Source organism: Lotus japonicus, chromosome 6 (assembly GCF_012489685.1).
Source record: "Lotus japonicus ecotype B-129 chromosome 6, LjGifu_v1.2".
Lineage (NCBI taxonomy): Eukaryota > Viridiplantae > Streptophyta > Magnoliopsida > Fabales > Fabaceae > Lotus > Lotus japonicus.
Window position 1 is genome coordinate 54,390,421 of NC_080046.1, and position 13,607 is coordinate 54,404,027.

The 13,607-nt window shown below is 34.8% G+C and overlaps 1 protein-coding gene across 7 annotated transcripts; it reads left to right on the top strand.

Moving 5' to 3' along the window:
* The first annotated feature begins 1,741 nt into the window (after nt 1-1,741).
* Nucleotides 1,742-11,955, top strand: LOC130722537 (protein TRANSPARENT TESTA 9-like). 7 transcript variants are annotated; one of them, XR_009014012.1, is made up of 21 exons: nt 1,742-2,103; nt 2,395-2,446; nt 2,534-2,610; nt 2,690-2,823; nt 2,934-3,030; nt 3,161-3,218; nt 3,582-3,690; nt 3,811-3,934; nt 4,025-4,211; nt 4,359-4,627; nt 5,102-5,190; nt 5,264-5,334; nt 6,269-6,379; nt 7,075-7,140; nt 8,813-8,950; nt 9,544-9,649; nt 9,743-9,814; nt 9,907-9,965; nt 10,121-10,280; nt 10,949-11,096; nt 11,270-11,410. XR_009014012.1 is itself a non-coding variant. In XM_057573287.1 (21 exons), the coding sequence occupies exons 1-21, from the start codon at nt 2,051-2,053 to the stop codon at nt 11,273-11,275; spliced, it is 2,205 nt and encodes a 734-aa protein (XP_057429270.1). In that variant the 5' UTR covers nt 1,744-2,050; the 3' UTR covers nt 11,276-11,407. The 7 variants fall into 7 exon arrangements, 5 of the variants coding, with proteins under 5 accessions (XP_057429270.1, XP_057429269.1, XP_057429268.1 ...); XR_009014011.1 differs by having other exon boundaries at nt 1,743-2,103; nt 11,265-11,406; XM_057573287.1 differs by having other exon boundaries at nt 1,744-2,103; nt 10,930-11,096; nt 11,270-11,407.
* Nucleotides 11,956-13,607: the final 1,652 nt, after the last annotated feature.

Sequence of the window (13,607 nt, forward strand, 5' to 3'; positions counted from 1 at the left end):
TCACAAATGATAATTCAAGTGGTAAAAGCTAGGGAGCATGTAGATTGAGTGAGGAAGATCCAGGGATCAATCAGACGTGTGGGTTGGGTGTAAGAGGTCCAGAGATCAATTCATAGAAGATGCTATTTAATATTTATCATTTCGATGTGAAAAAAAAAACCATTTTTCCATTTTTTTTTTAAATAAATGAGTTAACATGCATTGTAACTTTGTCGTGATGAAACATTTTCGCGATTTTTTATTTAAAAATTATTTTTTGACATACTACCTCCGTTCATATTCAACTGTCTAGAAAGAGAAGAAACACACATATTAAATAATGCAATTAATTTTGTTGATTTTCAGGAAAGTAGTATTATTTGTTTTGCATTTTTGCCCTTTAGAATGCATTTTATCTTTCCCCATTTATTGTTTCCACAAGACATTATTTGGAAAAACATAAATTAATGCTCTCTTTAAATTATAAGTGGACAGTTATATAGGCTATGTTTGACACGCCTAGCTGATAAGTTAGCTGAAAGTTGAAAAGCCAGTTGGTAGCTGAAAAACTACGTAATTGGAACAAAAATGTTTGATAAAACTAGCTGTTGAACAAGCTGAAATTGTAAAATGACATACTTGTATAATTCTTTTTATATTTAACATTACTTATTTTTTTGTTGGTTCGGAAGACTGAAAATATTTTAATTTCACTCAAGTTATTTATCATCTTAAAAATATAATATAATTTTTACTTATTTAATTTTCATTTTTTTATTAAATTAAATAGAATAAAATAAATAATTAGTAATTTGTAATATAAAATTATTATTTTTATTCCAAAGTAGTAATTATTTGTGTGCGGGAACGGTGTGCATATGAGACAAATGTGATAACTAATAAGTAAATAGATTTAGTAAAAAACATATAAGGCTAAATGTGGAATTTTAATAAAATAATAAGGATAAAAATGAGAATATATTTAATAAGCTATAAGGTTTAAGCTTTAAGCTACTTGAGATAGCTTATAGCTTAAAGGTTTAAGCTACTGAAATAAGCTCCTTCACTGAACACTTTTATAGAGCTTTTAAGCTAGTCAAATAAGCTATAAGCTAGCTGAAATGACATACCAAACATAGCCGTAAGAACAAAAAATATTCTTCAAAGTTGACAGTTATTATGGAACATATGTAGTAACAAATAACCGTTAAATGTCAAAGTAATAATGTTTCATATGAATAAAATCCTACAATTAAAATTTGTCAACTTGGTTGACACAACTAGCCATAGGCTTCGAATTTAATTCTCCCATTTCTATAGGTTGAAGCTTTAAATCTCCCTTTCCAATAAAATTCCGCTAATGAGCAACTCTCCTCTGCGAGATCCTACTTTTACCTATGAGTGCGTTTCTGCTGGTTTCGACACCCTTTCTGGTAATTTGAATGTGTTTTCTCTTCGAAAAGACATAAGGGGAAGAGCTTTTGGTTTTTTCATGTTATCAAAGAGTTGAACAATGAAAATAGATGGTGAGTGCCGGATCAAATTGAAGTCTACCAAAACGGCCTGTGTTGTGCTATTGTTGTCTATGGGCCTTTGGGCTTGTTCCCCTTTTTATCCACATAATGAATGAATGATCTATCTGTGTATGAGGTTGAAGACAGATCCTAGTTCGGTCGCGGGCAAGTGGCTCGAGCGTTCTCTGTTGTTGTTGTTGTTGTTGTTGTTGTTGTTGTTGTCAACTAATAAATAAAGAAAAAACAATTCCATTGCTTCTTCAACTTTCCTTCAAATTCTATTCACCTTCTTCTTCTTCTTCTTCTTCTTCTTCTTCTTCTTCTTCAATCGAAAAGGCCAAACCAAACTGTTCCTTGTTGTTTTGGTAACACTCTCTGATTCTCTTTCTTTCTTTCTCTCTCTCATTCATCACGATCTAGTTTCCAAAACCCTATTCTCTTCCTTGGAAGCTGCTCGGAAGGAAGGAAGGATCTCGAGCAGTTTCAAAATTGGATTGAGGATGAACTTCACTCAGCTCTCTTTCGCGCCTTGAACCTTGATTCTCTCACTCACAACCATGTGGTTTTCTTTCTGGAGATCCCGAGATCGCTTTTCCTTGGATCACCTCAGGTTTCCATATTTCCATTCCTCTATGCCACCACGTAATTAATTAATTCCATAAATTCAAAAATTCAATTCAATTCTGCGTTTCTCTTTCTCACGATGATCGATTGGACTGTACAGCATTTTATTGAAGTCAGAACAAGTGTTTCACTTACTGTATAATATGTGCTATGCATTGGCATTGCTAGCTTCATACTTTATTCAATATGTATTTGGGTCACATTTACAATATTCACATGGATAAGTTCACTGGTTCTTTATTTTGTTTATTCATTAATTGTTGTTCTGCTGCCTTAGGTACTTAACTGATCAATTGACAAAAATTCAAGTAGTTAACGAGGTTAATAAGGTAATAATAGCTCCATCTTAAGCTGAGAAATTTCTTTGACTTGTTTCCATAGTTCCCCAATTTTCTCAATCGTGTTATGTGTGGTAGGATTTTGTTATCGAGGCACTAAGGTCAATTGCAGAGTTGATAACATATGGCGACCAACATGACACAAGCTATTTTGAGTAAGATTCTTGTGCTTATGTTCCTTGATAAAGTTGTTATTTTACTGGCAATATATTTATATGTCCTGTCTTGTGGCAGATTCTTCATGGAAAAACAAGTCGTGGGGGAGTTTGTACGTATTTTAAAACTTAGCAGGACTATTAGCATTCCACTTCAGCTGCTTCAAACAGTGGGCATTATGATCCAGAACCTAGAAAGTGAGCATGCTATATGTAAGTTGATTTGTCAAATGAAGTACCCTTATTTGCAGTTACATTAGTTTCTCAACTAGATGTAACAATGTTGATGGGCTTGATAATCTTCTCCATTGCAACTTTTGCAGATTATATGTTTAGTAATGAACATATGAATTACCTAATTACACATTCATTCGACTTTCGCAACGAAGAGCTATTGTCATACTACATATCCTTTTTAAGGTTTGGTTTTATGTATTTGGCTGGTGAATGGTGGTTGATGATTATGCTGCACAAAATATGTTTTCTCTCCCCCTTTGTATAATTTTGCTAACTAGTTTTTTGTTTGAATGTCTTTTGGTCATCATTGAAGAGCAATAAGCGGAAAATTGAACAAGAATACTATTTCTCTGCTTGTGAAGACTTGTAATGTAAGTTTTCTGTTATCTGGGTCTTTTTGTTCTGATAATGATTTAGACTATTATCATAAGGGGGATTACAAGATTGTTTTAAACTTTCACGACTCTTGAACCTGGTTAGTTGCTCTATTGTTTATGACTTTGAAGTGGAAAGGGAGAGGACACTAAATTTTGTTGCTAGTCCTGTAAGCTGTAATAGTCTTGTCTTGTCAGATTCTTAATTTTCTGGATACATCCAGAATTGACCATCTGTTACATTGTCTTTCAAGTATAGTTGATTTTTTAATAATGTTTTGGCTGGATAGAAGATGTCAGATACCCTGCCATTGCTTCTAAGATTCCAATTGTTTTTACTGTTTTTATCTATGCATTCAGGATGAAGTAGTTTCATTTCCACTGTATGTTGAGGCGATACGATTCGCCTTTCATGAAGAGAGCATGGTGCGCACTGCTGTACGAGCTGTGACCCTTAATGTTTACCATGGTGAGATTTTGCTATTTATTGTGGGTCTTTTTCGATACCTTTATCAATTTCTTTCTGAACTCGTTGATGTTATGATGCAAAGTATTCTAACTTTCTAATATTTCTTTGTAAAATTTTCAGTTGGAGATGATTCTGTTAATAGATACATAACCAGTGCACCTCACACAGATTACTTCTCAAACCTGGTTTCCTTTTTTAGAAAGCAGTGCATCAATTTAAATAAACTGGTCTACGAGACTCTGAAGTAAGACATCATAACTTTCCCCCGCTTGGTTGGCATATTAACTTCAGATTTCCTTGTTTTCTGAAAGACAAATTTTGTTTTTTGAGACAGAAATCCAGTCCCAGATTCAACCTCTACAATTATTTCTGCCGTAGATGAAATCGAAGATAACCTGTATTACTTCAGTGATGTCATCTCTGCTGGAATCCCTGATGTTGGGAGGCTAATAACAGACAGCATTCTGATGCTTCTGATTTTTCCAATACTTCTTCCTTCCCTAAGGATAGTGGCTTTTAATGTATGAAACTTCAGTTTATGGCTTTCTCTGTTTACACTGATCTACTTTTGCATATGTTCAATGATCTTTGAAAGACTTTTCTTCCATAGATTTTGATTTATATTATTCAGCATGTTCTTATTAATGTTTAGTTACACATTGTTCCAGGACATGCAAAGTGGTGTTGTCACTTCTCTCTACTTACTTTGCTGCATCTTGAAGATAGTGAAGATCAAAGATTTGGCAAATACCGTAGTTGCCGCTCTTATTTATCCCTTAAAGTCCTTTACAAAATGTTCTGGGGGCAACATTAATGGCTATGCATCTGAAAGCCAAGGGCAAGAGGATGATAATCTTGACAAGTGTTGTTCTTCAGGTTTTCATCCACAAAGTCTTATCACGCGAAATAATTGTAGCAGTTCGAATATGGCTTTAAGGTAAAACCCACTGCTTTCACCTAAAAATTTAAATTTGATTTTCCGTTTATATTCTTATGTTTAGATCGAGAACTTGGGTTTCGCTTGTCTTTGAAACTGGGACGTGTTTGTAAATTTATCAGGCCAGCTCAAAATATCCTGCCTACACTTGGCTATTCAATTGAATATATGTAATTTCTAGCCATCAAACAAAAGAATAACACAGTTGTTGGATTTTTGCATACATAATTTTGATGGTGTTTTTTACTATTTGGAAATGAAAATTGTTTTAATAAAAAAGATTCTCGATAAAAAATTAAGGGTACTTCTTTGAGATGTGATTTAAAATTTTTGTTTCTGGGATTTGTCCTATCTAGCATATCTCTTACAAATTATATTGCTACCATAGTAATTCTTTATGTTCTGACATAAAGCTTTGTTTCTAGGGTATATCTTTTGGTTTTTCTTTGGCCATGACTCCTGTGATTGATGTAGGGAAGTTTTGCTTGCATATGTTACTAACGGGGATGATTTACAAGTTTTGGGTTCTTTGAGTTTGCTTGCCACTCTGCTGCAAACTAAAGGTTGTGCTACTGAATATCTGTTTGCTTTACCATTGCACTCATTTCTGTTTTGTTAATATATCTCATTTTGTAGAACTTGATGAATCAATGCTAGATGGGCTTGGGATTCTTCCACAACGCAAACAGCACAAGAAACTCTTATTGGTATGTTGCTTCTTCCATTCTGACCTTTTACATTATGTAAGCATTTGACTGTTCAGTGTTGCTTCCATTTGTCAACATGGTCAATCAGTTGGATTCCTATTATTGATACCAAGATTTTTACAACGGATTCTGTTTCAAGTTATATTGTTATTGCTGTGATGCTATCCTGTGTTCTTTATTTTAAAATCTTCTGGCTCTGTTAAATGTGGCATTTATTCCAAATACACATGAAAACTGAGTAATAGATCTCAGGAAGTCACATAATTTTTTATTTATTTTTCCCTAGAGTTTATCCTGATAAGCATTTTCATTAGCATCGGTGCTTTGAGAATACTGCGGAAGGTACCTCCAAAGGCTATTATTACTGTAGTGTAATCTGTAAATAAAGCTAAATAAAATGCCAAGAATATCTGGTATAGTGTGGACATTCTATAAGTGAAGTTGAGGGTGCTTGTTGCTGGAGAAGGCTTCATCCAAGGCTTTGCATTTAAGGGAAGTAATCTGTTTTGTGGATGGAACTAAGAACATTTGTTGATGGACAGGAATGGAAAAAGTGAAATACTTGTAGGAATCTATTCACTTGTATGTAGTATTAGTCTGAATTTTGGCAAGGGGCTTTTATTTTGAGGAATGAAGTTAGGATGTGTGAAAATGTTATGTCCTGAATAATTATGAAGGTACTCTGTTCTTTGCTTGCTAGAAGGAACAGTGATAAATTTAGTGGAGACTTTGACAGGTTTACCTAGGAAGATTGTTGCTGAATGGTTTATTAATCTTTTCCCCTTTGATGTTGAACTAGGGCTCATTTCAGTAGGAGGAGGGAGAAATAGCTCATAGTTATAATCTAGTGAAGTAAATTGGTACTACTTTCCACTTTTAATTAACTTGGTCTATTGTTGATCTGTTGTTTGATTGGTATTGCATATTTGTGTAGCAAGCTCTGGTTGGTGAGGCTTCAGGTGAAGAGCAACTTTTTTCTTCTGAAAGTAGCTTGATGAGGGATGACATTGGTTGCGAGTTTAATGTCTATCTCGAAAAGATCCAGGTTTGAAGTTCCCTCTTTTCTTTAGTACTAGTTGCTGCCTTTTTTTACCTTTCTTTTAGATTTCATTTTTTTCCCTTTTAGATTTTATTTTTTTTCCCTTCTTGAAAGCAAGCTTGATTCTATCTTGTTCATTAGTTCTACTAGCTGGCTCTGTGATTAGATTTAAATGATATCTGATTGTTTCCAGTTTCCCCCTCGTTGTTTATGTAAGCTCATCTAATTGTAATGATGCTAAGATACCTTAGTTAATATCTGTTCAAAAATCAGCTGAGGTTTATTTTCCTCTGCTGACTTAATTCTTAGAGTTTGTTGTTTTCAATATTCTGCTATTGAGTGCATAAAGTTGCTGGAGTAAGTGATTGATAGTTGTGGTTAAACTTCATCATTTAATTTATTTTTCCACAAATTGGTTGGATACTATGTTGCATGGATACAGTATGAGTATCCAATACAATGCTTAATTTTGGATAAAAAGACGTATTATATGGCTATTAATTTTGAATCTATTAAGGAATCAGGATAGTTTCTAATGGATTATTTTCCAAATTTGTATTTTTATTTGTTTCACTTATTCTTATCGTGATCTATTTGCTTAGCAAGCTATAAATTTAGTTGCATTGTTCTGCCTTATTAATATATAGAAGCTGTTCTGCTTGATGTTGGTTTCCTAAATTTTTGTTTATCATGCTTCACAGGAGCAGTACGGAATATCTTTCCAGCCTTCTGGTGCGGGAACGAGCCCTCGTTTAGCTAGATTTCAGGTACATATTCATATCTAATGGAATCTCATTGACATACTTTATAATAGTATTATCTGTAGTCTGTACAATGTAAAAGTCCCTGACTCCTTGTTGGGACTTGGGAGGCACATCTTCTCATTTAAGGTAATGGAACTGTAGCAACTAGCAATACCGTATTAATTTCCACCTTGACGTAGCTTAGGTAGTTGTTTTTTTTGGGGGGGGGGGGGTTGATTAAAGCTCAAATTTTTGTATTGACATTCAATGATGTCATTTTCCTCCTTTTTTTTTGAAATTCATGAGGAGTTCTATTAGAGCATAAAAAAGGAATGTAAAACTAGGAAAACGAAAATATACTCTAAAGCATTAGAAATTAAATACAATGAGGAACATGAGAGACTCAATATTGCAGAAAGACCGCCCAGTCTTTTCTGCCTATCAGAAATAGCAACTAAATAGCCATGAGCCAAACACCGAAGAGATAGCATAAACAGAATCCTCTCTTACAGGTTATGGCAAGTTATGGGAAATGAACACTTCTCAAGGATGTTTTTATTGATATTGGATATTTGGAAGTACATTGAGTGCTTTGCGCAGATATTTAATCATTCACTGTTTGTAATATTAACAGTTCATTTTTCATTAGCTTTTAGCTCAAGTTTATAGGGTTTTTTAATAGCCAGTCAATCAATAGAAGCCAAAACAGTTAATCAGATCAGAGAGTTTTAACCAGTTTAACCTCTTTTCAAGAGATGTCTCTAGAAGATGAAGCAACAACTTCAATAGCGACCAAGCCATATCTGACTTGGTGGACTAGGTTACATGGATCAGTCAGCTCAATTGAGCTCTTACTGTTTTGTTTCTCACATGTCCAAACCACCTTAGGTGAGTTTCCACCATCTGTTCCACAATGAATGCTACACTGATTTTCTCAGGTGCTTTCATTTAAATATATTTTCTTGTTTGGCCACCTAGCATTCTCAGGACTCATGCCTGTATCTATGGTGTTTGTTTCTTGTTGGCACTTCACCGCCACATTCATAGAGCATTATGGTCAAAGGCACCGATCGATTGCCCATATAATCATCTATAAAATAAACTAGTCAAACGCACCGAAGTTTATGTAACTGCTAGACTGAAAATACTAGTTGGTTAAGTATGTTGTTAATTTTATAAATAAAAAATGTATACATTAAGGACCTACCTAACGTAATTAATAAAATGAAGTTTGGCAGTTCACTTTATTAGTTTATCACTTTTATGTTGAACTCTCTCTCCCTTTTTTAAGTACACATTTCCTTCGTAGTTTGATGTTGTGACTTGTGACCTTGTAAACTTTAAAAAGAAAATAGTTTGATAGACCACATTGTACTTGATCTAAAAAGTATTGACCATTATTTTTTAGAAGACTTGTTCCAATTATCATACATTTTTTAGGTTTTCAAACTGTTATTAGTCGTTAGTTTGTGCCTCAAAACAGTGAAATGTTACCGGTGCCAAGCACTTAGATTATGTGAAGAAGTTCTATCTTCTGAAAAAAAATTACTAAACTTGAGTCTGAATGGTTTGTATAATTTAGTCTACCATTTCCCCCCTGTGTGGCATTGCATTTTTCAAATGGAATTACACAATCTGAGTTCATTGTCATGTATAAGTTTACTAAGTCTATAACATGTGGGATGCATTTTTGCAGGTGCTCGATGCATTAGTGAGCCTCTTTTGTCGTTCTAATATATCTGCTGAGACATTGTGGAATGGTGGTTGGCTTTTGCGCCAGTTGCTTCCTTACAGTGAGGCAGAATTCAACCGCCATCACTTGGATTTGCTGAAAGTAAGAACATTTGAGGCTTGATCAGCAATGCCCACACAGAAACTAATGAATGCACTTATAATTGTATTTTGTTTATAAAATTTAGGAAGTCCACCTCTTTACTTAACTGTATTAAAGTAATATTTGGGCGGGGTTGACTAGTACACACAGGATGTCATCTTAGCTCGTATGTTATATTGTTTATATTCGATTGTTTTACCAGATATATAACTTTCTATAACTTTTTTTGTCCTGATGTAAGCATAGAAAGCTTCGACACATGTTCAAGTTTTTTATCCAGCAGCAAATTGTATGTCGGTACATGTTAGAGTCCAAAGTCAAAGTGTGGATCAGGTTCCGGGTGATGCAAAAAACAACCCTAAGATGTGGCTTGGTACTCTAGGAGAAATAAGAAAATATCAAGCCAGAGTTTCTTATAGGATAGTCACCTCATAGGACAGTTATCTAGTAGTTATTTAACGATGTTGTATGGTAGGGTAGTTATTTAGCAGTTATTTAATTGTGGTATGGCTATAGGGAGAATATGTGACAGTTTCTGGTGTGCTATTGGCATTTCCTAATTTCATTTGCATCTATTTTCTCCTCTAATACAGGTTTCATACAAGAACTCTGCTTCTGCTCTTGAAAAGGAGGTTAAAGGTTTCTGGCCAGATGTTCTTATTACTGTTCTTTGTGATGAGTGGAGAAAGTGCAAAAGAGGTGACTTTAATAATATATATCTTCTTGTACTTAATGTTTTTATATCCAAATGGTTTACTTACGTGTTTCAATTAAATAATGTTTTACCTATAGCAATGGAGTCTTCATGCCCTCCAAAAGAACCGAAGTGCATACTTTTTCCACCTCAAATGTTCTTTTCAGGAGGTTAGCTTGTAGCCTTTGTAGCTGTTCGAATATTCATCCACCCTCCCCCCTTTTAAGAAAGCCGTTAAATGATATTTCTGTTGTTTCTACAGAAGATATACCTGAGGGATCATCATTTGCTTCTGGAGAAAGAATGCATGAGTTGGTGAAGGTCTGCATTTGTTATTAGTAATCTAGTTGTTTTCTTAAAAAATGTGCTGTGGTATAATATGTTAATACTGTTTGATTCTTCACAATGTTGGTTCTTCTTGGATGTTGCACCTTTAGATAGTGAAAACCTTACATGATCCCCCCTCTCCCTAATAGGTATTTGTACTACTACACCAACTTCAAATATTCACTCTAGGTAGAGCTTTGCCTGAGCAACCTTATATTTATCCTCCTGGTGATCTTCCTGCAAATTCTCGTGCCCAGACTTCTGGACTTGATCTGTCAGCCCCAAAGCCAGGCACTGAAATAAGCCTTGGTAAGTATTCTAAACTGCAGATTTCTGTATTCTCTCATGTGACTGATTTTACATATTACTTAGTATATGGGAAGATGGTAAAAGGAACAAAGAAGAGAATCAGCAGAGATAATGGGGGGGGGGGGGGGAGGGGACAACGAAAACAACTGTAGTAATCTCAATTGCATAGCGAAGTCTGAGGGCATCCAAAGAACATTATCATACTTAGAGAGTCAAGGCCAACTAATAGTAATAAAGACCTGACGTGTTTACCACGTCCTTAGTTTTAGGTAGAAATTTAGAAGTTTGCATGCTATCCTTGAAACACCTAGATAATAAATAATGCGCAGTTGATATTTGAATGAATGTTAAAGCCTCTTAATCAATAATTTGTTATGTGAGTTGTAGTTTTCATTATTTTCTATTTTTCATGTTGGGGTTATTGTTTTAATTATATGTGAATGTTAGTTATTTTCTTTTAGTTGATACATCATATGTAATTCTGTATATGGTTAAAATAAGGCTATATAAAACTGTTGTAAATTGGCTCTCAATTAGTTTTTAATTGCTTGAAGAACTCGCCATGATATATATATATATATATATATTATCTATGCATCATACCCTGAATTATGGATACAAATATTTTGCTGTTATTTGCCATTTGCAGTTAATGCATTACCTTGTAGAATTGCTTTTGAGAGGGGAAAAGAGCGCCATTTTTCCTTTCTAGCGTTCTCTGTTGGAACATCTGGGTGGCTTGTGCTTGCAGAAGAATTGCCTTCGAAGAATTCCTATGGAGTTGTTCGGGTTGCTGCTCCGTTGGCAGGGTGCAATGTATGTATAGTTGTCTGCTCATTGCATCTTTATCTTGAATCAAGTAGTAGTTTGGTTAGCTGAAAATACTGGCACAAGTCTATTTTGTTGGTTTAGATGCAGAAAATCAATGGTGAATGTAATCTGAAAGCTCATACGTTACACTTTTTTGTTCTTTTATTTTCTTAGCCCAGGATTGATGATAAACATTCGAAGTGGTTACACCTGCGGATCCGACCATCCTCTTTACCTTTTCTAGATCCTGCCAAGTCCAATACGTATGGGAAATTAAAGACAAAAGCTTTTATTGACGGACGATGGACGTTGGCGTTCAGGAATGAGGAGTCTTGCAAGTCTGCGTTACTCATGATTCATGAAGAGATTAATTTTCTAAGTGACGAGGTGCATAGAAGACTGAAACCTTTGCTCAACCTTGAAACCGCAGTAGATTTATCGAGCCCGTCTGTACGTGTTCCAAAGGATTCCTCTTTCCAATCAACACCTCCCAATTCATTGTAAGTTAATTGCCTTCATTAACAATAATAGGCTGTTTACATCACGGGTGGGAAATTATTAAGTCCGTCACCCTTTTGTATATGCTCCAAAAATACAAACCAGATTTGTAGATTAGAAACTGTGGTTTAGTGTCATTCTTTTTGTATACTAGCCTTTCCTTTCCTGATTTGTAAGTTAACCCTTTCTTCCCATTCTTTAGGAGCTCTAACTTAGGCCCCTTAATTTTGGTTGTTACATTATTAGGTAGCTTTGTAACAATTGTATATTTGAGGGACCCCCCATGAAGAGTTTTTTTCCCCTCCCTGTCCAGACAAATTGTATTGCTAATTATATATTGGAGCAATGAAAGCTCCTCTTCTCCTTTTGTCCTGGGCTGTTGACTTTATGTTGCTCTGAGTGTTTTGATGCTTATTATTTGAAGTTTTGAACCTCCATTTTGTTGTTCTTTGTTGAGTGGTTGTGAACATCCACCACCCACTAAAAACAGGATAGACCCAACACTAAATGAGGCCTAAAATGAACTTTAAAGTGGAGACTTTTTATCTTTTTTTTTATTTAACATGTCTTATTTACAAATATATAGGGCCTTTTCTTTTTATTTGAGGCCTTATTTATAAAAATATGGGGCATTTTTTACTTAGTCAAATTTTTTTTGAGGCCTAAAGCCCTCTCTTGGGCCATCCCTAACTAAAAAAATTGTCTTGAGATGTTGTATATTAAGTTAGCTTTGCACACATTTCATCATCCGGTTACTTTTATAAAATCAAGTAAGACCCCCCCCCCCCCAAACCACCAAAAAAAATTTGTATCCGGTAGAGTTTCTTTTGAAATCATCTTATAATATTATTATAAGCATTTAAGCGTAAATTTATGTGTGTAAGCTTGTATGCTTTTTAAAATGTAGTAAGTTTATGTAATAAGTGTTTATTTACTCAAACACTTAGTAGTATCATATATAGATGTTTTGGGAAGGGAAATATGTAGGTTGTACAAATCATTTAGATTTTCATTGGTGCATGAATGAGAAATCTCAGCGTGTGATGAAATGTTGTGCAAAGTGGGTTGTCTAAATTATAAATATCCATAAGAAAGTTTGGGTTAAATAACCTATCATTCAATCACATTGAAGATAAGTGAGTTAAAATTTTTATATTTTAATTATAATAAACTTCATTGGTTCATTGAGTTGTGGGTTAATAATCCATATGCGTGATTTAGACAACTCATGCAAAATGCAAACCCTTATCTAGGGGTGTACAAGACCCGACCCTACCCGCCAACCAGTCCCGGCCCAAGCCTTTCGGGCCGGGTTCAACCCGGCCCGATTATTAAAAGATGTCGGATTAGGGTTGATCATTGAGTTATTTGGCTTCGGGTCGGGTCGGGTTCGGGTTGACATTCGGGCCACCCGGCCCGTCCCACGTATATATTTTATAAAATTTTAATTTGTTATAATAGTCAAAATGTGATAGATGGTGCTCAAGTTTATCTTACCATATGGATGATATGAAAATGTTTAACATCTATCTTATTAATTAAATAAATGTTGGTTAAAAGATGGACACTTTCATGCTTTAACAAGAGAAAATCATGTAATGCACATGTGAGACAAGTGAAGAGAGATCAAACAAAATGAGTGACACGTGCATATAGATCAAATAAAATGTAAACCTCTCAAGTGCAATAGATTATGACATAGATTATGCAAGAATTGGATCATTTCAATCTCTTTCTTCTAAAAAATAGTTCTCACTTGTAACCCTTTTAGTATGTTATTGTCTTTAAATTTTATAATTAGTATTAAATAGTCTTAGATTTATTGTCCCTCGGGTCAACCCGGTCCCGTCCTACATAGACCCGTCCTAAATTGGACCCGCATATTGTCGGGTTTCTTCGGGTCTAGGGACGGGTTAGTGTCTAAAAATTGGCCCGATCAATATTTAGGGCCGGGTTAGGGTTAACCAAAACCCGTCCCAACCCGTCCCTCGTACACCCCTACCCTTATCTACAAAGTGT